This window comes from Zosterops lateralis, assembly GCF_965231275.1.
Source record: "Zosterops lateralis genome assembly, chromosome: 10".
Taxonomy (NCBI): domain Eukaryota; kingdom Metazoa; phylum Chordata; class Aves; order Passeriformes; family Zosteropidae; genus Zosterops; species Zosterops lateralis.
In genome coordinates this window covers 891,599-917,896 of record NC_139770.1, presented here as the reverse complement: position 1 = coordinate 917,896, position 26,298 = coordinate 891,599, and the positions used below count along the sequence as shown (strand labels likewise).

Below are 26,298 nucleotides of genomic sequence, written 5' to 3'. Positions count from 1 at the left end.
CACAACCACCCACAATGAAACCAGGCAGGAACACTGAGGGAACAGTCGCTGCTTTCACTAAATATTTGAGTGTGTGGGATAAACAAGGTTTGGTGAAAAGCCATTGAAAAAGAAAGATACTGGAATTAATGTAGTGGATTGTATCAGCAGAGAGCTTGGCTATTGTGGCCATGGAGCCTGGAGATGACTCAGCCCTCCAGAGCCAGCAGATGCTGTGATGGCTGCACTACCACTGATAATTGTGGCATTGGACCAAACAGGTGTATCAGAGCACATTGTTACACTGCTGATGAATAGGCTGCTCTGACTTCAGATTAAAAAAAAAGATCCCAGTCTGGCTGAAAGGCTTGCACCCTGAGCAGCCACATTTCCTGCATGGCTCTACTGAGTTGAGCCCAGCTGATGCTGGGAAGGCTGGCTGAGACCACCAGGCACAAAATGGACATCTGCTATTGCACCACAGCACATGGGTCTGTCAAGGGACAAGGGCAGTGATCTCCACTGATCTACCTGCGACTTCAGTGGAGGACAGAAGTGCATCTGTGCTGTTGGTGTGTGAGAACCCTACCAGGAGCCCTGGATTCCAGACAACAGTCCCACAGTGACAGCCAGGTGATGAGGTGTGTGTCCCGTGCTGGACACTGCTCAAAGCTCTCCACACTGTGGACAGAATTAAGCTGGATCTTCTCAAGGATGGGACAACGATCCCACATCCCTCCTTTGCCTGTTTGGGCAGTGCTGGGCTGGAAGGGACAGGGACCTGTGCCCTAAGCAGCCCCAGTGCTGTGCCTGAAGATGTGTGTGTTAACCTCCCTGGGAAGGGCAGCCCAGCCCCGGGGCAGGGTCACCTCGGTCCCACCACACACAGCTGTGGTGCAGAGCTGTTACACCTCGGGATTGCACTGGGGGCTCTGCTGACCTGAATTTGCCTGGGCTGTGCACGTCTGTCTTGATGGAGTTCACTGCATATTCTGGTCTGTACGTTCCACACCACACCTGCACAGGTAACAAACAAAAGCATCATTAGCCTAAGATTTCACAGGAAGAGACCTGCTGTCATTTAACTGTGAAACACCTAATGTTCATGGGAATAAATTCCACATCAGAACATAGAGAAAAAAGGGTGTATTTTGTTAAAAAAAACCACATCACCGTCCTCAGACAAAGGCACTTGGGCACAAGGCAGTGCCTACCAGGCTTATGGGTGGCTGAATTCATTTCTTTAGGGACGATAAAAATCACCTAACAAGACTTTATTTTCAGTGCTTTGCAGTGAACACTGCTCAGCTCTGCAGCTCTGCCAGCTCTTACTTGGCCCACAGGAGCCAGCCTGTTCTGACTTGCTGTTAAACTGGAACCTCAAGTGGTTTTCAAAGCCCTCAGGCAAGGAGTAAAGGATACCTGTGCGAAGTTCAGGAAAAACAGCTGCTTGTGGTTCATGTCGAGACCAGGGAGAAGTTTTTCATTTCCGTGTTTTTTTACAAAGTTTTCATAAGCCTGTAGAATGAAGTGAGTAGAGATGTTACCACTTCCAGCATTTTTCCAGTCAAAATCAAATGATGACAAGGAGGAACACACATTATTTGACAAAATTATCATTGCCTCCCTTGGCCACCCGTCCCACATGTGCCACCTTGAAGCAGAAGAGATCAGGGCCATTTCTTAGTACTGTGCTATCAATTATCTACTGCTGCATTATGAAAAGGAGAATTTTTCCACTGTGGTTTTTTTGGGGTTTGGTTTTTTAAAGTGAATTGCAGAAGACTTTAAAGCCTTGCCATAGTAAGAACAGCTGCTTTCATGTTTCTTATGGAGACGTATCAAACAAGATGTTGTTAATGTATCATCAGTGCTGAAAGATGCTGGAGAAATGTTCTGCCTGAAGCGAGTGCCAAAGCCAATCAACTGCCCAAGCGCAGCTGAGGAATGAGCAGATAGCAGGTCCATGGAAAAGGCTCTGGAAGTTTCCATGGATAACAGCTGAACGGGGGCCAGCAGTGCCACAGCGCTGCAAAAAAGGCAAGTGTCCTACTGGGATGTGTAAACAGGAGTGGCTGATGTGAAAGACATGAAGTAATCCCCCTGCTCCCCTTGGCGCTGGGCAGGGCTCAGCTCTGTCCACTTTTGGGCACTGCCCGTCAGGAAAGATGTGGCCCAACTGGAGACAGTCCAGAAGAAAGCAGCAAGAATGAGCAGAGGTCTAGCAAACATGACCTATGAGGAAAGATCGAAAGAATTGGGTTTGTTTAGTCTAAAGGAGAGGAGTCTGAGCCTTGAAACGTGTAAGTCTTCAAATATGTGAAAGGTCACAGGAGAGAAAGGAGCGGATTGTTGTGTTTGCAGTGCTGGAGGCAGCCCATGGCACCGGGAGGGCCACCAGGAGGCACTGGGGATGCTCCTGTGGGAGCCTGGAAACATGCACAAGGGTTGATTCTACCTGCATGGAGGGGAGTGGAATATTGACCTCTCCAGATTCCTTTTGGACCTTTTTTACTGTTTATATGATGTCATAATAATTTTTAATACTTCTGACCTAATTTTTCTGGCTACTCCCATTCCTTTCAGAAAGCCTATCCCCTTTCATGGCTTTGTACTTTGCACAAATATTCCACTCACTGAAGATCAGACTAATCTAATAAGCCTGATGCCTCTTTTAGGCTTCCAAATCATTCCTTAAACTCTCATTAATAATTGTCTTTGCCCTCAAACATGTCCATTTCCAGTGAGAACTTGGAGAGGCGTGACTTGGCCCGGGCATCCCAGGGGCTCTTTGTTGAGCTCTCAGTCTCAGTTGTGTTGAGTATTTTGCCACAGAAGAAGGTGTTCAGAGAAGGATTAGGAGGATCATGTTGCTGACTTTTGCAGCCATCAGATTTGTGAATAAGAAGAAAAGCTGATAGAGAAGCTGACCCACTACCCTCTTCCAGACCATGCTCCAACAAGGAACCTGTGTCTCTGTGCCTGCCAGTCTCAGCAGTGGCCAACCGAGGGAGTCCAGCACTGTTTGAGGAAGGAAGGAAAGCAAAGCCAAAAAGCCTCCAGCTCCCATGGAAGGCTTAGAGCAGGGAGTCCAGTGTCTCTGACATCTTGGGACCAGCATAGAGGGCCCAAGCCACCTGTACAGTATGAACAGCAAAGTGTTCATGTTTATGGGTCAGAAGAAAGTCATTCTGCCCCTCCTTCCTGGCATGAAAAAGCCAGAGGCAGACAGCTGCTGCTATCAGCACTTTCTTTAGGTCATGGTCCAAGTGTGAGCCAGGGAATGTTTCCATTCCACACATTCCTTATTCACAAAGGAAAAAAAAAAAACCAACAAAAAAGGGTTCCCTAGGAACAGGTAATCTGTAGCCTGTCATGATTAACGGGATGAGAGAAATACCACAGCTGGCCCATAGCTTTAATCCAACCTTGATGGTCCCTAGCACAGAAATGGTGTTTCTTCTTCCAAGGCTCTGAAACTCATTTTCTACATCTCTCACAGTTCCAGCTAAAACAGAAAAATGGATATATCATACCTTGTATGCTTGTCTCACACCCCCATTATCAGCAATGTTTTCTCCTAGTGTGTTGATTCCACTCAGCTGTAAAATAGAAAGGAAAAGTATTGGTTTCTGGAAAAAAAAGATCATGCAGGACCTGTAACACCAAACTTTGTGCATTTTCCAGTTTCTAAAGGCAAGAATTACCTTAAAATCTGATTAATCATAATCTTAGCAGAAGATTATGTTCAAATCTCTGAGAAGTCTTTATGTCTCTTGTCTCAAAATCCATGGTTTGAGATACTATTGTTTCCTAATCCTCTTCCTTCCTCTCCAGCAACTTTCTAGGCTCTGTAGCTCTTACCCAGATTTTCTGCTACTTAATCATGGCTCCTTTATTCTTCCTCTTTTTGTCTTGCCTTTAATCCTCAGTTTCTTATCACAGTTCCAGTTAGAGGAAGTGGACAGAATCTGTAGTCTGTAGAACAAGTTAAAATTCAAACTCCAAATTGCTGAAATTGTCTGTTAACAGACATCAGCAAACCTGCTAGAAGGTATTTTTTTGTACAGTAGGCAAGTTCAGAAGCTTCGTGGTAGCCAGATACATGGATTTTTGTTTGGCAGCTCTTCCAAAGTCAGACAAATATCAGCAAAGATGATAAAGCTTTCATAATGGGAACTCTCTAATATTATTTTTAAAAAAACATATTTTAACCTTTAGTCCAACATACTGATTTATGATAAGTCAAAGCTGCAAAATCTAGAATCATCCTTCGATTAAATTTAACGTGTGAATAAAAGGGCAGAAAAATATGTTGAAATGTTCTTCTCTATTTTTACTGGCCTCTCTCTCAGTTCCCACATTTGAACACGTGTTTTGGGAAAACCTCAGGGCTGGGAGTTTTATCTTTTCTCTATCCTGTGTGATGGAATATATATATATATATATATATATATATATATATGGAATATATATTTCTCTCAATTCCACAAGCTGTAAGAAGCCAGCCAGTGGAATTGAGAGAAATAACTTCTTGTGCCTTCCATGTAGCCCTGTGCCATCAGAGGAGTGTGGGGAGCTCCACAAACAGGACCTACGTTCTGTCCACCTGCCAGGTCCCACGAGAAGTTCCCATACTGGTACACAATGCACTGGGACAGCTCCTTGAAGTTCCGTGCTGATTCTTCAGTCCACCAGTCCACCAGGTCCCCATTCTCATTGAAATTCCTGCCTGTAACAGGACGTTAAACAGGATTATTTACACCAGAAAAGAGGGTTTGGTGCTCTGAGGAGGGGAGCAGTGAGACTTTGGATTGTGCTTTTGGGAGAGCAATACTGTAAAGCCTCAGAAACCCAGACTTGACTTTACATATGGAAATCCATGTCCCTGTGATGGGCTCCCTGGAAGGAATAAAGCATGTTTTAGAAGGACTGAGCACTAAAGTGTGTAAACCACCTTGCACTGAGGGGTCTGTCCCCAGCAGCTCGGGGCACTGAGGGGTCTGTCCCGAGCAGCTCGGGGCACTGAGGGGGCACTGAGGGTCAGTCCCGAGCAGCTCGGGGCACTGAGGGGTCTGTCCCGAGCAGCTCGGGGCACTGAGGGGGCACTGAGGGGTCTGTCCCGAGCAGCTCGGGGCACTGAGGGGTCTGTCCCCAGCAGCTCGGGGCACTGAGGGGGCACTGAGGGTCAGTCCCCAGCAGCTCGGGGCACTGAGGGGTCTGTCCCCAGCAGCTCGGGGCACTGAGGGGTCTGTCCCCAGCAGCTCAGGGCACTGAGGGGTCTGTCCCCAGCAGCTCGGGGCACTGAGGGTCTGTCCCCAGCAGCTCGGGGCACTGAGGGGGCACTGAGGGTCAGTCCCCAGCAGCTCGGGGCACTGAGGGGTCTGTCCCCAGCAGCTCAGGGCACTGAGGGGTCTGTCCCCAGCAGCTCGGGGCACTGAGGGTCTGTCCCCAGCAGCTCGGGGCACTGAGGGGGCACTGAGGGTCTGTCCCCAGCAGCTCGGGGCACTGAGGGTCTGTCCCCAGCAGCTCGGGAGCAGCTCGGTGTCTCACCGTTGTCGTCGAAGCCGTGTGTGATCTCGTGCCCGATGACCATTCCAATGCCGCCGTAGTTCAGAGATTTGGGCTGTGAGGCACTGAAGAAAGGGGGCTGCAAAATGCCTGCAGGGAAGACTGGAAAGAAAACACAGCACAGTTATTGAGGCCCTGCCCTGTGATCCTGCAGCTACACTGGGGCCAGACCCCTTCCATGGCTGAACCAAAACCACCCTGTTCCCTCGGGTCCCCCAGCAGCAATGAGTGACTGGCACATGGGAATGCTGCAGGACAGGAGGAACAGGGCAGCAGGACCACTCCCCTCTTCAGACATTTCCAAAATCGTGACCAGCTTTTGCTTTGTTACTATTTCGCTCTGCAGGAAAAGGCAGTTTGTTCCATCCACATCACTTAGCATTCACAGACTTCTATCTCATCATTAACCAAACCTCACAACATTGTGAGAAGTGGGAGGGTGTCCCCCAAGAAGAATAAATTATTTGATCATTCCATCACAAATCAATCTCAGTGACAGGAATTTATTCTTCCCTTGAAAATACAAGTAACTCCCACTAGAATCAATAAAAATAGGCCAAGCTGTCAATAAAAGAACTGGAACAAAGCAGTTCCTTTTACCCACTTCTCTGCTCATTTTTCTAGGCTTCTACAAAATAATTCCTTTAAAAAGAAACCATGTTGCAATTCTGATCATTTTATAAATTAAGAGTAATAAAATACTATCAAATATTCAGTTCCACTTAGTATCTGGTGAAGGCCTTTTCCTGTCTCCCTGCTGCCACCACAATATGAAGTATTAATTCTCCCTGGGAAGGAGGTGGATGTAATTCTACACAACTTAAACAGACAGAAGGAATTGGGTGACAGTTCTCACACAGCAAAAGAAAGAAGATTGTTACTTATTGCATTTCAATATAAATCCAGTTCAGTTCTAGGGCTTTCTTTCAGCATGAGAAATAACCATGGGAAAACCAGAAAATACTGAACAGGTTAGAAATAAGTCAGTTGTGCTGTCTGTGCAAGCTGCTGTCACTGCAGTCCCAGTGCAGCGCTGGTTTGCCACGGGCTGAAATCTGGAATGAAATGTCCCACAGTTTTATCCTGTCCTCAGGAGGCAGGGATGGTGTCGGCAGTGTCAGTGGGGACTCAGGGGGTGCAGCCCCCAGCCTGGTGGGTTCCGCTGAGGGACACAGGGGCTGATGGCAGCAGCAGCAGCTCAGCTGCCCCTTGGAGCCTGGGTGGCTTCCCCATGGTCTGACCTGCACTGCTCCATCAGGTCACACCACACCCAGACACAGCAACACGGCTCCAGGTGCCCCACACATCACACACAGAACTGCTCTTTAAAGGTTTTGGTTTTTTTTTAAGTCTAGTTCTAAGCTAATTCAGACATCACTCTAAAGATCAGACTGCTTTAATTATCTTGTGCATGCCATAGTTAAAGGATGAGGTAAGAATTTATGACTCACATCAACTGCCAGTCACTAGTTTCAGTCTTCCTCATCATGATTCCTTTCCTATAAATTACTGAACAAAGCTATTTTAAACAAAGCTTTCTGGAAGTTTTTGTTTTAACTGTTCAGTAAAGAGCTAAATGCTCACATCAAGAAATAATCTTGTTTCAATTCTGTGCAGAGCCCTGCAGGATGAAGTTTTTCCTTTTTTTTGGACTTGTTTTCGGAGTTACAGGTGGATCACAGTACCTCACTGATGGTCTAGAAAGGACACTGCAGTCTGTGACATTTGGATGACTAAAATTTAAACACTATTTGTAGAATGGATGTGACAGAAATATCGAGAAGCATAATTAATGTTGTGAAATGTTTTGTAACTTTTGCGAGCCTTGCAGCACTGTGAAGGGAGCAGGGATGGTTCACAACACGAGAATCCTTGGGGTCTCCATGTGGGTCTAACCTTTAGCCAGAATGGACAGGGTTTTCTATTGCCATAGAAATAGTTTTGGGTAGGCTGACATTAGGAATCTTTACACTCAAATTTGTAATATCAAGATAATTTCATTTCCTGATTGTAAAAATACACACGTACATATATAAAAATAGATAATTTGGTCATCAATAAATTGGTAAACCTTACCTATCTGATTCCTACTTGCTGAGTAAAAAGCATTGACAACAGCAGCTCCACTTATCCACCTGGTAACACCAGAAGAATAAACGTTAGTATTTCAATTGTTAATGGCAAAGTTAATGACTGCTAGAATAAGCCTAGAAACTGTGTTACAGAATCACAGAACACTTGAATTTGGAAGGTACCTTGTCCTTTGCAAAGTGGATAAAAGACTTTGCAAAGTGGATAAAAGACATGGTATTATTAATACTACTTACTCCTCTTTGTCCACCTTTTCTCTAAGCTTTTTCAACCTTTTCTTCTGAGTAAACACTAAATTCTGAATGATGTTTTCAAAGTATTCTTCTTCTTTGTAGTTCAACTAAAAAGAAAGGGAAGAGGAATTAGTGGTGGTGTTACTGATTTGGGACAAAAGCCACATGGATCAGGAAAATCTAGTCTTAAGCATGATGAGCTGAGCAACGCATTTCTAAGAGTATTTTTTGATGTCCAGCCCTTGGTTTGCAGAGCTCTGCCACATTGCAGAGTTGATGTTGTAGCTGTGTCTGTGTTAGCAGCTGGGTATTCTTTCCAGAGCTCTTCATTTTCTCTTTCTATACATATTTTGAGTGGAGTTGAGCAATTGTTGGTGTTGACCTTAACCTGTGGAGCTGCCTGCTGCAAACCAGTGGCTGCCAGTTTGGAAAGGAGCAGTTCCACCTCAGACAAAACACTGGAGTCAGCTCCGTGCCTGTGCACACACTGCACCCAGCGCTGGGCCAGTCTGTGCCAGAGGGAATGCTGCACTGACACCCCTGGCTCCCTGCTTGTCCTCACATAATCCCCTCAGAACGTGGCCGTGTCCTTGAAATGCCACCAGAGCCTGTCACATCTGCTGTCACATCCTGTGCTGGCTCAGCCCCACCAGCCTGGCTGGTCACTGCTCCTCCCTTCCCCTGCTCTGTGCACTCGCTGGGGCAGGGAACCAAATGCACATTTCCTTCTTTAAAGACTCTTTTCTATTTCTCCTGCCTCTTGTGCAGACTTACCTCCTCGTACTCACTGTTGAGCTTGTTGTCGTCTGTCACGATCTCATCGGGATAACCAATCCTCTCCCGAATTGCCATTGCCTAGGGACAAGGGAATTTGATATCCATGGCAAATCCAGCCAGGGGTTTAAATAAGAAATTATGTAAGAAAGGCATTATGGAAGCCACTGCAGGAACTGCAGGATGTTAATGATATATAGGTTTTGTTTACATTTTTTATTCATTGAAAGCACAAGTTATGGGTTTTATCCTGTTCCTCCTAACAGCTGGTCAAATCACCAGAAGTCATTCCTTCTCATTTTCAGTATTGTTTTCCTGTAGATATTCATTATCTAGCTCCTTAATCACTGATTTGCCTGAAAGGTCTTAATCTTGTATACAGATTCTTCCTATTTTGTGTCTCTATCTCCAGAGGCCCCTTCCCATGGAATCCTAAGCTGCTGTGCCTATATAAGCACAACTATAAATGTGTTTGTATTACAATATAGTGATAGAAGTTACTGCTTATTTTTTGTCAGGACAAACAATTGAAATACTGATTTGATAGAACTACACATTACCAATATTTCAGATAGAACTTACTTTTTGTTCTGCTTTCTTTTTGGTCTCTGCATCCATCCAGGAAAGTTCATCTAAGGTTTTTATAAAAACATCACGAATATCTGCAATCATTTCTTCAACCTGGGAAAAATATCAGAATGTTACAAACCCGCAGAGTAGGATGGTGGGCAATGCAGTTCAGCCATCCAGGTTACCAAAACCTGACAGACATTGCCCTGCTGGATGCTGTGCATCTGATGGAATCGTGTTTGTGCCAGCCCCAAAGATGGGTTGTTTCACACCAGGATTCCAGTGGTGATTGCAGTCAACTAAGGCTTCATTTCATTTTCAGGACTTTTCTGTGTGGCTGAAGGCAAACACAAATAACCAATTGCCCCTGTGGCCAGTGGTGGCAGGATGTGAATTAGTGCCAGTCTCAAAGAGCACCGAGTGCTGCCCCTGGGATGTGAGGACTGGCTTGTGCCCATGGACCTGGCTCAGAGAGCAGGCAGGTGCCTCCCTCCCTCAGGATTGCACCTGCAATCCTCACATTTCACACTGTTCTCTAACAAAAACTTGCATTTTTAAACCTTGGTAATAACCGTTATTAACACCTTAACAAAAACTTAAAAATCAACCCGAGTTTGATTGCGCTGTCGTAAAGAGCGCAATCAGAGCTGTGCCAGGAAGCACAGGGTGGGGATGAAGTGCCACTTTGGTGGCACTCAGGCTGAGGGCTGAGGGCTTTACCACATGTTTGCTGTCCCCAGCAAAGGCCTCCTCCACGTAGAGCCGGCCCACGGCGTTCTCCATGTTCCCGTTGACGTAGTTGGCGCAGCGGCGCCACACGGCGCTCTCGGACGTGGTGCCGTACAGGGCCTGTGGGCACAGCGGGGCACGGGGCGTCAGGGCAGGGTGAGGGGGTGTCAGGGCACAGCGGGGCGAGGGGCGTCAGGGCAGGGTGAGGGGGTGTCAGGGCACAGCAGGGCAAGGGGGTGTCAGGGCAGGGCAAGGGGGTGTCAGGGCAGGGTGAGGGGGTGTCAGGGCAGGGTGAGGGGGTGTCAGGGCACAGCGGGGCACAGGGGTGTCAGGGCAGGGTAAAGGGGGTGTCGGGGCACAGGGGTGTCAGGGCAGGGTAAAGGGGGTGTCGGGGCACAGGGGTGTCAGGGCAGGGTAAAGGGGGTGTCAGGGCACAGGGGTGTCAGGGCAGGGCAAGGGGATGTCAGGGCACAGCGGGGCACAGGGGTGTCAGGGCAAAGGGGCATCAGGGTAGGGCACAGGGGCTGTCACAGCAGCCTGCTCCACCTCAGTGCACACATTCAACTCATACTCTGGGCAGTCCCTTGTGCCATTAAAGGAATTTCCAGCTGCCTTGCCCTGGGAAAGTGAAGATTACCCTTCCCAGCTATAACAAAAGGCTTCTCCCCCATGGCTCCCTGCAGACATTGTGCAATCTTCTCTTTGGGTTTGGCAAGTCCATCACCCACCCCATGGTATCCCCTTTCCCTGTTTCCCCATTGCCTATGGGGCCGGGTGTCCTGTTCCTCTCTTCCCTGTGGTCACCTGCCCCTTGTACCACACACGAACCTCAGACCCTGTATAACTGAGAGAAACAACATGTTCTCTCTTTGGCTCCGGATTCACCTTCAGCACACAGAATAAACACTTGTTGGAAATTGCTCTGGGGCTGGGAGCCCTCTGCCCCTCTGCTGAGCCAGCCTTGTAACGTGTGTGGATGTGTGAGCTGGAATTGCTGCCTGAACTCTACTCAAGCAGTTTCTCTACTGGACAGGCTGACTGGGATCTAGAAAGGCTGTAGCTGCTCTCTGAAAAACACTGTTACAATTCTCCTGCCTGGGGCACTCAGCTGGACCCACTCTGGAACAGGAGGAATTAGGAAAACTCTTACAGAGGAAGAGGTTCTGCTGGGGAAATACAGAACTTGCATGTCCAGTTGCTGAAATTGCTCAGCATTTCCTTAAAAGCACTAAACTATCAGCAGGATTGAATGGCTGAAAACCAAGATATTGGGGCCATAATGTTTGCCTTGGAATATATTCCTCTGGATGATGAACAGTTTCTAACAAGTCAGTCAGAACTGTAATCCCTTGCAAATAAATGGGACTGTTCTGATACCAAAATGGGGATTAATTTAGATTTAGAAGAACAAGAGACCAAGTACCAGAGCAGTGCTTTCAAATCCACTCAGCTATCAGGCATAACTCTCATAAATTATAGATACACTCCAGCAGAGGCTCAGCAAACACATCTGGCTTTTGTGTGCAGAATCCAAAATACATTAAATATTTATAAACTACACCTACATTGAAAAACTACCTTTTGTGGCTCACAAAAGCCATTGTTAAAACTTAGGGAGGGATGAATTTCTGCACCTTACGGAAAGCATTCCTCGTGTCCTTGTAGTCCTGGCTGAGGCTGTTGACAAGATCCATCACAAAGCGCCAGGCCAGGTAATTCTGCAGGTCTCTGTTTGACAAAACAACAGTAATAAGCTGGTGATGCTTTGAGGCTTTTTAGGTTTTCTGGAAAGAAAATGTAAATACCGGGAATACTGAACACACCCACCTGGAAGAGTATTTTACGAGAATGGACCTGAGCTTGAGAAGGTAGTCAGGGTCGTAAACAATGACGTGTTCCGTGTTGTCAATGTTGATTTGGACAGTTGACATGATAGCATTTATGAATTCTGACCAGTTGAACACCTGGAAAATCAATGTGCATTAGGCTATGGTTCGATCATAAACAGTTGAAATAAGTTTGCGTGACACAAACGCTCTGCCTTTAGTTTCCCCAACATTTGCACTACTTATAAATGGGGTCACTGTAATAATAACTGGCCTGGGATCATTTATAGCTCTAAAAAAGTTGTTACCATGGGAGGTATTTGGCAGAAAGGGTAGAGATATTGCTTTGATTTCAAACTAACACAATTTTTTGTTAATTTTTAAAGTTTTTGTTCTGCCTATAACTTTAAAAAGTGTTTTTCCTCTTCCTCTATCTTTGGAAAACTTTGTTGGAAGAGGTAATGTCTTCCATCAGACAAATGGAAGTAGCTGAGGAGAGCAGAGAAGCTTTTAGGAACATTCACTGCAGGTCTGAGAGACAAGCAGCAAACTTCAGGCTAATCTTGGGAATAATTGCTGTTCTATCCTTAGACATTCCAACGCTACCAACTCCCATCAAGTGTCTTTGGAGCATTTTGGAATAACTTTAAATTAGTGCTGATCTGCAGCACCCCCCAGGAACTAATAATAACCAGGGCAATGCTATGACAGGAGTTGTTGTTTTCTGACAGGATGACTGTAATGGTAACCAACTACACCTGTGGGAGACAGTGAATTATGAAACCAATTAAACCAGGCGGGAGGGAACTGTCAGAGAATTAAAGTCAATAAAATTGCAGTGAATATGAAAAAGTGCCAGGAATAACAGTGTTTCATTGCACCTTACTGGCCTCAGAAAGCTCAATAAAAGTCATGAGAATAAAAAGTACCCATGTTCAGCAGGACATGATGCTCCTGAGGAGACAGAGCTGTGTTAGCAAAGTTTGGGCTGGTTTTCAGCTGCACTCTGGTGCCGTGGGTTAAAGTGGGTTAAAGGCTGCACTAACAGCACTTGGCCCAGGGTGAGAGCAGAGCTGACACATCCCGGGGAGCTGCACTGGGAGGGATGTGGGGAACTCTCCTGTTTCATGGGCCTGACAGCCTGGCCTCCTTTCTGCTGCCCTTGGGAGGGATATTTACAGAGCCAGTGTTGGACAAACTGGGTTTTTGTTCTCGAATCTGCAGCTCTGGATAAACAGAGTGGGGCTGAGTAGTCACTAACCATCCCTGAAGTGGCTGGTGGCCACAGGCTGCACTTTTGTCCTGAAACCATGAGGGTAAGGAACAGAACACAGAATCACAGAATGCTTTGGGTTGGAAGGGATTTTAAACACCATCTATTCCCACTGCCCTGCCATGGGCAGAGACACCTTCCACTGGATATTTTTTTTCCTTTGTGATTTTCCATCTCTTTATGTTGAGGCAGATGGGAAGATGTGCCTTCAGGTTAGGAGGAGCAGTGGGTACAGAATGTGCATTCAGGTCAGTGTCAGCAGAAGAGCAGGTAAGACTGTGCACATCAGGGGTCCTGTTCAATTGCAAATATGTCATATCTTTAACAGAAAAAAATTCAGGCTTCATTGTTTAACCCCATCAGTGATAAATTAGAGGTTAAAATACCAGGTTATTGATCACTCACCTTCCCATTGATTTCCAGTGTAAAGTTGTTTTGGAGTTGTGCCAAGGTCATTTTATTGTACAGCAGAAGTGGATCATTCCTGTCTTCAGATTTTGTTGTTGCCTGTTGGAGTTAATCAGGAGAAAATCTCTGAGTCTATTGAGTCAATCCCAGGAGTTCCAGTTCTGGTCAGGGTGCAGTGCTGCCCTGTGGGTTCTTTCTGCTGGGGAGGCCCAGCCCCAGCCCACACAGCTCTGTGCTGCTCTGGCACTGCCACTGTGCACTGCTGGCTTCAACATCTGCACTCACAACTGCACATTTTACCCTTTTAAAGTGCTTTGAAAAATCAGTTATGCCAAGCCTCCTTTTATCTCTGTCCTTCTCTTCCGCTTCCTCTTTCCTATTCTATTGTGCATTCAGTGGGTTTTTTCTGTGTTTTTTTAACAAATTCCCAAGAGCACAATGGCAGCTCTCTTCAGTCACATTCAGGCTGATCCTGAGTTTTGGATGAAAGGTTAAAATCCCAGGCAGTGGCAGCTTCCCCAGCACAGCTGGACTCCACCAGCAGCAACTGCTGCAGGGACACTGCAGGTGTGGGTTCCTTTCATACTCCTCTTTAAAACATTTCTTCAATTAATTCCCTTTTTGATAATAATTGCCCATCTCTGATCCAAGCCCAAAGGTGTGTTTCTCATGAAAATGAAGAAAATCAAAATCAGATGGTTTTAATTTATATAAACAGTTTTCCCAAGTATGTGATCTTACTGCCAGTGTAACTTCAAAAATAGCTGAAGCTATAAAATATGTATTCAGCCTGTTTCATGGTCATCCTCAGCTTCAGGTCCTGCTGCAATGGTTAATAATGACAAACCATGGCTTGCTCATGCTTGCCTTTAGTTTTCTCCATGTAATTCAAACTTTTGCTATTTCTCCAAAGTCAAATTCATGGTACTATTTTTCCTTTGTCCTTTTCTTTTAAGGGAGAAAACAATGCTTGGTTAAAAATGCCCTTGGAACAATCAGCATTGTGGAGCAGCTTGTGCAGCACAAACATGACTTTGTGTTCACAGCAGGCCAAGGGCTGGGAATCTGCTGCTCTGGGATCCAAAGAGCTCACGGGGAAACAGGGCAAAGGGAGGAGAGGCCCAGAGCATCTCCCAAAACTCACACTCTAAACCCAAGTCTGTCCCTCTCTGCTCTTGCAGGGCTTTTGTGGACAGATCAGGATAGATAAAACATTTTGTTGCTTGGGGAACAGCTGCCTCAAATCCTTTCCCTTGCTCCTGCCAGGACACAGCTGTATTCCTGCCTGTCCCTGCAGGTGTAACAGGCTCCACACACTTCTACTCCCACAGAACAGCATCAGTTCACCACTCACTGCACACTCAGCTCTCTGAGGTATTACAATAAAAGGCAGTTATTTAAAGGATAGTTTAAAGATGTTTTTCTTACATTGGCAATCTCTTTCTCCAGCTCCATAACTCTTGTCATTTGTGCAGAAATATCACTCTCATTGAAAGAAATATTTCTTTCTTGTAGGATGAGTTTAGCTACAGAAATCATGAAATCAACATAGGCAGAACATGCCTGCAGGAAAAAAGAAGAAGGAACAGTTTAAAGACAAAACTCTTCAAAGTAGGGCATACCTTGATTATCTTCAAGATTTCATCCTCATTTTTATGAACTACAGTTCTTCATCTCTTATTTAACCAGGTCAGTTTTATCAGAAATACTGTTGGATCCCAAGTGGAAATGGACTGGGAACATTCCCTCATGGAATAACTGGGTAACTGGAGCAGTTCAGAGCTGAACACTCCCAACCCTGTTTTCATTATTTAGAATGAGACATTTGTCTGTCCATATTTAAACCATCACCCATGTTTTTTCTAGCTCACTTTAATTACAACTTCCAAAAATACCAATTCCAAAGAGCTGTGTTCCCAGGAACATAAAACAAGGGAATTGGCTTTGTGGGAAAGGCACTCCCAGAAGCTGTGAGCCTCCTGCAGTGCTTCTGGAACAGTTAGAACTCCCATTGCTGTATGCAAAGTCAGGTACACTATAGACAATGTACATGAAATTTAACATTAAAGAGTTCACTAATGATAAGAGTGTAAATACAGCAGCAAATTCTCTGAAATGTCACACTGCCAAATCTCTTAAGGTGTCATTATATTTTATGGAACCTCAGTTTTATTGTATTCCATTATTATTTGTAATTCTAATTCCTCATTGGTAAGTCACACTTATTTTCCTATCAACAGAAATGTTTTCAATATTCCTTTTCAATGCAAATAAAAACATACACAGTGCTGGGTCAGCTATCAAATAATAAATCTGGTTTATGCAATCTACCAAACCAGTCATTAAACCTGGGCTGAACTCCCAGTGCCAGTTACAAGCAAGAGAGATCATTTCAGAAAGAGAAAAGTCCATGGAACCACTGACAACTACAACTAGTCACGAAAGACAGCGCATACCACCGCTGTAAAAACCACCATAAAGTTCAATATAGCTTTTACCTCAAACCAATAAGTTAACAGAGATTTTTAGGTACCATTCAGTGACTTTTTCTCACAATTGCAGCTCTTAAGTCAGGTAGCAAAGAACTAAGTCAGCTAATTTCATCTGGACTTTTTAAATAGTCTCAGCAATTTCAGTGGAAACTTAAGGCACTGGAATCCTGCCTGAGCAGAGCCATGCTGTATCTTAAAAGAGAAAAAGATTTTTAAGTGATCTTTTTGGCAGGTTCCAGCTGTTGCTCTGGGGTGGGAAGTCCTGCTGGAGGCAGAGATGGTGTTTGCTGTGTGCAAGAACAGCAGGGGCAGGGGCAGGCTGTGCTGGAGAGAGGGATGGCAGGGAACAGCTCTCACTGGGAGCAGCGGTGCTGGGAAGGACACTGGGACACCTGCCTGCCACTGATAAAGCTGTTTTTCAACAATACTTCCTCCTCTGCTTTCAGCAGTGCAGAGCTGATACTCGGGTAGGTCAGAGGACAGCAATTGTCTCCCAGTGCTGCAGTTCACACAACACATGGACAGAGCAGGTTGTGCAATGTGAGTCAGCTCCTAAAGGCCACCTCACATGGAACTGAGCACTTCAAATGGCCATGATTGTCCTAATGAGCGTGTGACCTGTAATTAAATGTAATCACTATTAACTGTTGGCACATCAGCCAAATACCTCCAAACCCCAAATGGTCTGTACACTTTCTCATTGCTTCTGCATTTAATTACACAGAAGGAATGTGGTTAATTAAAGGTCACTGTGGTAGCAGTTTCAGCTCCATGACTTCAGCACAGACACCCATCAGCTCTCAAGGACTTAAGGCACGTCCAAGATTAGCAACAGGGATACAGTGTCACTGCTAACAGGTTAATGAGACCCGTAGCAGTAATGAGTAAACAAGAATTAAAGGAGACCACAGGAGGTTTCAGGTATCAGAGCCCTTTCTGTGGTATCACATCCTTTTGCTGCTGTGTTTGTGCTCAGCAGTGGATGTAGGAGACTGTGATCTTTTCAGATCTTTCATGCAGCAAAGTGTGTCTTTGGTTCTGAGTGTTCTGTTTTTCTTTCCAAGCCTATTCCTGGTAGTTCACCTGCAGCATTTGCCAGTTGCTGCCCGTTGGTCACAGCTCAGAAGTGGCCTCCTTTCTGCAGTGACAGAACAGGGCTGACCACGACCACTTCAATTCCCCCTAAATGCAGCTCTGACAGTCAGGGGATAGCTCTTGATCCAGCTGGGAAACCTGGCAGAGGCTCTATAACAAAGCTAAATTGTTTCATATTTATCTCCTTCCAAAAGGTCTTAAAAAGTCAAGTATCTGCCTTGAAAACCCAGGCTAAAAGACAAGAACTGTCACCAGCAGTGTGTCAGCTCCCCCTCACCTCTTGGTATGCACCAGTGCACTCGTAGTAGTCCCGGGAAGGCAGGCCCAGCCCGGGCTGGTCAATCTGTAAATGCAAATAAAACCAGAGAAGTGCTGAAGGGGAAATGGCAGAGCATTGTACTGTTCTGTTGGTAACTACATGTGCTGATGCTTCACTGGCCAAATTCTTTCCTGGACACAGGGGCATTCCTCTCTCATCCTGTTGCCCACCTTTAACTATTTTCAGTCTTGTTAAACTTTCTGGGTTTCCTTTTCAATCTTTTTTTTTTTTTTTTCTCCTGCTGCTGAACACTGCAAGGCACAGGTAGCCAGTGTGAAAACAGTGAACTACAGGTGACAAACTAGCCCAGAGACAAGCTGGGAGCTCCTGCATCGCTGAAATCCCTGCAGGGAAAGTGCTCACTGCTCCATCCACCCACTGACAGGAGGGATTGGCCCTCTGCTCCTCTAACTGCTGCATCCCAGCTGTCAGCAGACCTTGTCCTGCCCTGTCTGCATGTTCAGGTTTCAGAGGTGACCTTTCTGTGTCTGTCATTCCCCTCTCACTGACAGTAACAGTGTATGAATGCCCAGAATAAAGATGTCAGCTTGGAGAACAGACAGCAACTGTGAAACCCAGAGTTTCAGCTGAAAACTACATCAATTCACAAATTCATCTACAAAGTACTCAGGTCAAATTCAGAGCACTGATGTTTCTCCTTGCTAACATTTATGTCTGTGCCTCCAGTTATTTGCTGCACTTTTATGATCAACAGGGCCATGGCACCCAGGCAGACTTACATGGATGATATGTGCAGTGGAATTCTTGTCGTCTGTGCCAACAAAAAAATTAATAAGGACCTTTTTTCCATATCTGGAGTTGAGCTGAGCAATTGCTGCCTCAGCTGTCCAAGCAGTACCTAAGCAAATGAAAGGTACAGTCAATCTCTATTTTTGGTAAGCAATAAATGAAATAATTTAGGTATTTTAACTAAAAGGAAAAAAGCACAGGTTATCTTACCATAGGAAGCATCCCAGTTACTTGTTGCTACAGGCCACTCAGACACATTTGGCAATAAACTGATTAGAGGCTTTCCACCTCTCCTGTCAATGGCAGCTTTTGGAAAAAATAAAATTAGTTACCATGACATTTCAGACCCCACAAATGTTATATATTATAATACATATTATAATGGGTTCAGAACAATGAAGCTGAGAACTGTTTCCCCCTTCACCACAGCAGCAGTTTGCTCTGATATATGACTGTGCTTTAACGTTTAATGTAAGAGTTTTCCAGTCACAAACAGCATATGCAGATCCTTGGGACCATGACATTGAAGTTGTCTTTTTTTTTTTCTCTCTATCTCTGCAGATAGCTTGAAATAATAGTTTTGAAAAGTATTTATACTATTACATAAACTACAAAAATACGATTTAGGAAGCACTGCAAATAGTTTTGCTGCTCCATGTTGTAGTGGCAGAGCCTGGTGTGCCAGGTAGCTTTCACCTCATTGCTGGTAATTTCTACAAAAGAAGTTAACTCCCATTTAACTGGAAGGATTTGAGTTTATAAATCTGCAGCAAATTAGTAACTGAAGAATTACCTAAAATACCTAAGGCAGTAAAGAAGGAGGTACAATGCTGATTTTCCTGCTGACATTCTGACTGGGCTCTACAGAACAGATTCATTTCATTTTTCACAAAGCACATCTGAAAAATGATGCCCAGAACAGGACACAAGTGTAGCTGCTGAGGTGGGGCCCTGTGTGCAATGCTCCCAGGGGACACTCACTTTCATTAATGCAGGACCTGTAGAGAGTTTTTGCCTTCTGCACTGCTGGGATGTCGTTGGTGCTGGGGGTGTCCAGGACATCTGAAACACACACAGCGAGTCATGGTCACTCCTGCTCTGTCCTGCCTTCTGAGCAGGGCTGGCCCACGAGGCCTCCTGTCCACCACCAGCTCCAGGAGGCTTTGCCTTCCAGCAGTGAGGGGAAATGCCCTGCACTGCCTGCACTCTGTGTTAGTGTGGAATGAGAGTCAGGAGATACCCTGTGGGTCACCCCGGGTGAAAGACTTCTGAGGGGACAGGTTTTAAGCAGCCAGGCTACTGTGTGAAGACACAGCTGGCAAAACCAGGAGACAGGCAAAGTAAAAAAAAAAAGGCTATTGAGGCTGGAGAGAGTGGGTTGGAGAGTGTTACATGAGTACAGACTGACTTCTTGGACTCTTTGTTGTTTTCACCTGAGAAAAGGGATGGTGAATATTTGATACTGTTGGTATGACAGGTAGCAAAATAGCAGCCTGCTCTTTGGGACTTGTGATGGAACAAGATATGCAGGACACGGGCTGCCAGAGAGCAGCTTTTAGCATTCCAGCTGATGTGGACACAGACAGACCTCCCCCTCCTCCTCCTCCCCTTTCCCCTGCCCCGTGCTGTGGCTGGGGCAGCTCAGGGTGGGGACTGCAGTTGCTCTGATCTGCAGATAGCAGCAAGGGCAGGTGTGCTCAGCTCTGCCCCAGTGTCACACACAGCAGCAGCAGCACACTCCCAGAGCCTCCTCCAGGCAAACAGTTTGGGGCAGATCTGTCCTGAACCAAACACGAAAACCTGAAATATCTGATAGTATTTTAAGCTTTGCTAGAAAGCCACAACTTCTCAGGATAACATGCAAGGCAAAGAAGAAACTTTATTTAGTCCCCAAACTGCACTGACCTTTTAAAACAACTTCTAGTTCGTCTCTCAAAATGTCAAAGTTGCTATAACGGGAGCTGGTCTCGGGGATGACGTTCCTCTTGAGCCAGCCCCCACAGGCGTACTGGTAGAAATCCTGGCAGGGCTGGGCACTGGGGTCCATGTTCTCCAGCATCCGTGCAGCTGTGGGCACACAGACACACGTTATAGACACACAGACACCTTACAGACACACAGATACTTCACAGAGACACAGACATGCTTTACAGAGTCACAGACACATTTACAGACACATAGACACTTCACACACACAGACACACTTTACAGAGACACAGACACACAGACACACTTTACAGACACACAGACACACTTTACAGACACACACACGCACACTTTACAGACACACAGACACTTTACAGACACACTTTACACACACACAGACACTCTTTACAGACACAGACACACTTTACAGACACACAGACACTTTACAGACACACAGATACACTTTACACACACAGACACTTTACAGACACACAGACACTTTACAGACACACAGACATTTTACAGACACACACACTCTATAGACACAGACACACTTTACAGACACACACACACACTTTACAGACACACACTTGTTTCCTCTCAGGAGAGAAGTCATAAATGCATTTCGTTTAGAACAGGCTCAAGCTTACTTGGATGTTCTAGACCAAACAAAGTTCTCATTGGTGAACAAGGGATCACTGTTCCTGTGCTGACCACAGCTTCCAGAGTTTCCAGTTTGCTGTGTTTACTGGTGGTAAACTGACAGATGTTCTGCTGCCTGTGAGTGGTCACTCAGTTCTAAATAAAACGTGGGATGTTTCATTTACCCTTCACTTACCCTTCTTTTACTGAAATGTGATGAAAGGGGACATTAAAAGCACAAGACATAGCAGAGGTTAAGTACCCACTATAATGTAATTTTGGTGATTATGATTTAGACCCAACTGAATCCTATCTATTTCAATAAAATCCTGACTTTGTCAGACTACTGCAGTTCTTGTCAGGGAAGGTTTTTCCATTAAGCCTTCTGGAAGCTACACTCATTTTTAGACCTGCTCCACATTTTACTCTAGAACTGATAGTGCCTCTTGCTGTCCCTTTGACCCTCTGGAGTGGCTTGTCCAGGACTGGCCAGTCACTGACCAGTCGTGACAGGGATTCTCAGTGAAATCCAATTCCTTGATGACAGCTTCCCAGCTGCTGTCCATAAACCCTCTGGGCTTTCCCCTGTACCTATTCCAATTCCACCCAGGCTGCTTCTACCACCAGTATGCCAGAACAGAGTCTCTCACAGAAAGGAGAGATCTTAGGAGTCAGGCAAGAGCCAGGGATACCTCTGAATTTCCCAGGATACTGAATATTCTTCCCATTTTTCTGACATTATTTTTAGTAGATTATGAGGCTTGTGATTTCAAGTGTTCATTCCTCCACATGGGCAAGTCAAATATTTATAGTTATTTTTCCAGTACTTTCAATATTTTCCATGTCTCTTGTGCCGGTGGAAATGGAGAGACAGTCTGTGGTGTCTGTGTTGATCTGCCTGCCCCCATTTTTCTGTTGGCTTAGGAATGTTGCAATCTAGGCCAACATCTGATGATTTTACAATGTTCCACGGCCTGCAGGACGGAAATAGCCATGGACAGGTGCATGTTCAACCTCAGACTGCTTCAGCAGCATAAAACCCACTGTGGAAATAGATGCAAAGGCTCAGAGCTGGTGGTTTTCCTTCTGAAGTCAATGGCTTCAGGGTGACTTCTATTTGAAGGGACAAGGATCTTGCCAACAGCCAGGGATTGGGAAATTCAGTCATGTTTTTACTGAGTGTGACACTTGCTGCAACCCCAAGTGCTCTGGGATTGTGGAAGCTCTGCTGCTGGTTTCTGTCTTTTCTGCCCTGTTACATTTAGGGGAAGGGGAGCATTTTCAATGCCTGTCCCAACTCCACCTATTTGCTGTGAAGAGGAAAGTTGTAACTCCTCCTGTTTTAAGGGTGTCCCTCTGGATCTCTGTGCCAGACTGGGGCAGCCCCTGAAGGGCAGCACTGTCCCTTGGCTGCCCTTGGCACGTGTCAGTGCAGCAGCACAGACATTCCCAGCCAGGAGTGGACAGCCCAGCTGCCTCATCCCAGCCCTGCCAAACAGGAACATCTCCTGACACTGAGAAAAGGTGGCCCTTATCCACTGGCTGGTCACTTTGGGAAAAACCTCACAACAAAAGCCAGAAATCCATGTCTTGCTTAAATCAGAGGAATCATTAACAGTGTAATATCAAACCTGGCTTGAACTGTGCAGTTGGGTTGTTCTGCTTGCAGTCAGCACCTGGGTAATCCTCTGTGCCACTTGTGTCACACAGAAATAACCAGAACTCTCATCACTCTCATCACTCTCCTGCTCCAAGGCCCAGGCCAGCCAATAGTACCTGTCCAACTTTTATCAGAACTTAAAGCTTCAATACTGCAAAAGTACAGAAAGAGCTCAGCTGTGGGAACTGTGGTCTTTCATTCAGGGCTGCATGTGAAGTACGTACATTAAGTATGACCATGCAGAATTCTCTCTTCAAGAGTGTTATTTGCACACCTGAGCCCTAAGATAAACATTCATTATTTGGCTGATACCACAGATATATTATCATCAAGGGAATGTGAGTATGTTATGAATATTTTGTTATTTTATCTCTAATCCAGGTGAATTTATCCCTGTACAAATACAGGTAATACACAGTGTACTCTTCATTAGTGCTCAGTGTTGCTGTAACAAACCAATGTTTGGCTTTTATCCTACTGTCACTTGTTTACTCAGTTCTTCCCTGCCACTGGGAATGTAGAGCTTCATATCAATTACTTGTAATGATTAATCTTACTGTACTACTCCTGATTGTCAGTTAGTGTTTTAACAACTCACAAATAAAGTAATATAAGCTGGCAAAGCAGCCAGTGACCTGGGGAGGATTCAGGAGCAAAACAATGTGCTTACCTAGGTAAGAAACAGAGATCAAAATCCCCTGGTCCATCAGGCTGTGCTGCCTGAGCTCAGGGAAGTTACCAGAGTGTGTCAGCTTTTCCAAAATATGCTCAAATGTACAAATTGCATTTATCTTCTTGTGCTAAACTGCAGTGGTCTCACAAATCCATAGACAACAGGGCCATGCACTTACTGGTATTTTACACTGGGTATAACCAGTGAATTCTCATTACATTTTTTCTTCTTTATTTGTTCACTATTTACTTTACTACATTTTTTTTCTTCTGGTCATTTATTTGCATCTCTTCTCACAAATGAACAATCAATTCTGTCAGTATCTTTATCCCTTTCCAGTGGTTAAATGCTGTTAAAGCCTTTAACAGAAGCATAAAAGAGCAAAACTGTTCTGATTAATTAATTTAGGTACTTCTTGCTACATTGTGTCTCATTCCCCCAAACTTTTCCTGCTTTTCCTTTTGGAGTCCATTCATCCTCACACTGTCTGTCTGAACTCCCTCATAGCAATGTGTATCATGCTAAGAAAATTGTGTGGGGTAACAGGCCAGGCTTCCATGTGCCACACTTGGCTGCAGTTAGATGGGAGAATTCTCTGGTGGTAATTTTGTTTAAAAACACATACATTCATTTAAAACATACGCATTTTCATCCTTACCTGATTTGATACAGTCTGGCGTCTTGCAAACCCCATCTAAAAGAGAATACAATCATGTCCTTAGCTCTTTACTCCAATAATCTTTATTCAATGTCAACATAATAAAATCTACTGTAAATATTTCCATTGACAGTCAGTTTAATTGCAGTGTACAGTAAGATAATATGAATGGACACCTTACACCCAGTAAGGGAATATTTATAGGCTCAGGCTCTAAAAATATCATCATCTTCAACCCTTTAGGGTCATTCAGTGCTAGTCACTCATCATGTGGAATTTTTGTAGTCATCAGAGGAAGATGTCCAATTGGAGGTGGGCAAAATACTATTTTTATAACAAAGAAGCAATTTAGAGAAAAATAGCTCAAGGACCAGAGAGAATTAGAAAGCCAGTTTGAATTTAGCAATACTTTACAATGACAAAAGGATTTTCAAGGAATTACTCAAAAATTCTGCAACACTCACTCTGAAGTCTCCTGAACAAAATACAGGATTCAGGAACATGAAAATACTTCCTTTTAAAACTTTGGAAATAATTTTTTTCCTCATAATGGCATTTTTCTATCCCATAATTGAACTATACTTCAACAAAAAGCTTAAACAAAACCATTAAGTACTTCAAAATGAAACAAAGCACTTAATTCCCAATATAAGGAAAAATTCTAGCTCGACGCTGGATGGAAATATTAACTTCTCTATATTATCTTTTCCAAAAATTATCAGGCTATTTCCCCCTGAATGAAGTTATTTTGCTTTGGCTGCTGAAGCACAAAACCTCTCAGGATGACTACATTCACTGAGAGTCCTCACTGCAACAGCCTGAAAAAGGAAAAAATAGGATTTTCCTACATCCACAGGAGCACAAAGGAGCCCTTGGAGTTTGGTTTTCTCCAGCAATGTTGTAATTTGTTGGGACTTTTGCTTACTGAAGCATTAATTACAAACAGAACCATTCCTAAGTCAGAACAAGCAGATGGTTTGTGTTTACCACAACTCTACATGAACAAACGAATTCACCGCAGTTGGAGAGAGGCAGTTTGTGAGTTGTTCCAGCACCAAGACGTGTGGGTGCAGGTTTCCATTCCAGCCCCATCCCAGCCCTTCCCCGTGGATTTGGCACCCAGGCAGCCCCGGGCACTCACCGTCGTACGTGGCGTACAGGGCGATCATGGTGATGGCCACGATGGCCAGCAGCACCACCACCACTGCCAGCCCCACCTCCAGCCCGCTCCAGCCACGTCTCTTCTTTGGTTTGGGGGTGTTCATCTCAGTTATATCCATCTGGCTTTCCGACTTGCCCATAACCCAGCGTCTGCAAGGGAAAAGGGAATATTCACTGAGCACTCACCCTGACTCATAGGCTTCAAACCAGCTCCTCGACTGCACAGTGACAAAGGTGTTTTCTAGGTGAGTTTTCCAAGTATTTGTAATCCTGCTGTGCTGTCAGTCAGGAAATAAAGAATCCTGCCCTCTGCCAGGCCTGTGCACACACACACACACACTCACCTACCACACACTTCGTGTCATGGACGGAGAGCAGAAGAGTGGAGTTCCTTTGTGTGGAGGAGCTTCCTTCACACCACGCAGAAAAGGAAGGCCAGCAAACCAAAAAACCTATTTTTAAAATGTACCCGTGAGGTTTAATCTTGTGTGAAGGTACAGGAGTTCACAAGCAGTAAAAAGCAAGTCTCTTTGCTTGAATAAAAATTAACTTAACCTGCCAATTACTTATCTAATGCCAAAGGTCAAAATATGCCATTGTGCTTTGCTGTCACTTCTAAAATATTATGTAAGCAGTTCTTGACTAGAGCTTTACAGCTGGTTCTAAAAATAGAAAAAAAAAAAATCAGGCTCTGCTGGGAGCCTGTCAAACTCACAGTGAAGACAGTGAGTCTTCACAGCAATTTTTAGCGAGCTGTGAGCAGGGCTGTCTTTGGAGGTTAGAGCCCGGGAAGGGGAGTCACGCAACGCCGCTGGCAGAGAGCTCACACTCACTCCTGCACTAGGGCTGGAGAGCCTCTCTCTGTTGCTCTTCAGAGGTAACTGGGCCACCTTTGCAGTGCTGCTCGTGGCAGCTCTGTGCTCTCCCTTCACCTGCTCCTACCTGTCCAGGGCCAGACTTTCCTCCACCAACTGAGATTCCAATCCCTGCACACACCACAATGTATTTCTCAGTATTTCACAATGAAATTCCCTGCCAGCCTTTCCTGGGGCTCTTTACATCCACAGGCAGTGCACACCCTTTCCAGTCAATGGGAAAGAATATAGAATTTCATTGGGATAATAATGGGAACACTACATTCACCAGACCCCTCACATGAAAGTCAATCTTCCTTACACCCTCTCTCTCCCCATAAGTCAGTGAGGGGCCCTTCTCAGGCTCTGCATCCAGTCAGGTCTAAGACTTGGAACTTCATTATTTTAAACTGGCTCAGCTCTAGTGCTGACTTGTGTTCATCCCAACTCAAACTCTCCTCAAGCTGCTGCAATCTCTCAGATCTCCAGTCTTTGCTTTTCCACTGGACCTCCCTTTTCTGCCTGATTCACATTCCCTAATTTCCAACAATCCCTTCCTTCCTCTGCTGTCCACCTCCCCTAGAATGCAGCTCCTCTGCTGCAAACTCAGGTCC

The 26,298-nt window shown here is 45.1% G+C and overlaps 1 protein-coding gene across 2 annotated transcripts in view; it reads right to left on the bottom strand.

The window, feature by feature from the left end:
* The window catches only part of MME (membrane metalloendopeptidase), a 28,203-nt gene extending 2,840 nt beyond the window's left edge, over positions 1–25,363 (bottom strand). Inside the window, exons 1-22 of one of the 2 annotated variants that reach the window (XM_083868887.1) lie at positions 25,175–25,363; positions 24,811–24,980; positions 23,670–23,705; positions 20,016–20,177; positions 19,092–19,172; positions 18,321–18,416; positions 18,101–18,219; positions 17,319–17,384; positions 14,883–15,017; positions 13,452–13,553; positions 11,775–11,911; positions 11,582–11,675; positions 9,939–10,067; positions 9,231–9,329; positions 8,649–8,729; positions 7,878–7,981; positions 7,627–7,685; positions 5,533–5,652; positions 4,578–4,711; positions 3,516–3,581; positions 1,402–1,497; positions 920–996 (exon numbers count right to left, since the gene is read on the bottom strand). In XM_083868887.1, coding sequence (XP_083725013.1) covers positions 920–996; positions 1,402–1,497; positions 3,516–3,581; positions 4,578–4,711; positions 5,533–5,652; positions 7,627–7,685; positions 7,878–7,981; positions 8,649–8,729; positions 9,231–9,329; positions 9,939–10,067; positions 11,582–11,675; positions 11,775–11,911; positions 13,452–13,553; positions 14,883–15,017; positions 17,319–17,384; positions 18,101–18,219; positions 18,321–18,416; positions 19,092–19,172; positions 20,016–20,177; positions 23,670–23,705; positions 24,811–24,970 — 2,153 coding nt within the window. In that variant the 5' untranslated portion in view covers positions 24,971–24,980; positions 25,175–25,363. The remainder of the gene's footprint in view (positions 1–919; positions 997–1,401; positions 1,498–3,515; positions 3,582–4,577; positions 4,712–5,532; positions 5,653–7,626; positions 7,686–7,877; positions 7,982–8,648; positions 8,730–9,230; positions 9,330–9,938; positions 10,068–11,581; positions 11,676–11,774; positions 11,912–13,451; positions 13,554–14,882; positions 15,018–17,318; positions 17,385–18,100; positions 18,220–18,320; positions 18,417–19,091; positions 19,173–20,015; positions 20,178–23,669; positions 23,706–24,810; positions 24,981–25,174) is intronic. The other variant, XM_083868888.1, reaches the window with a different exon arrangement.
* Positions 25,364–26,298: the final 935 nt, after the last annotated feature.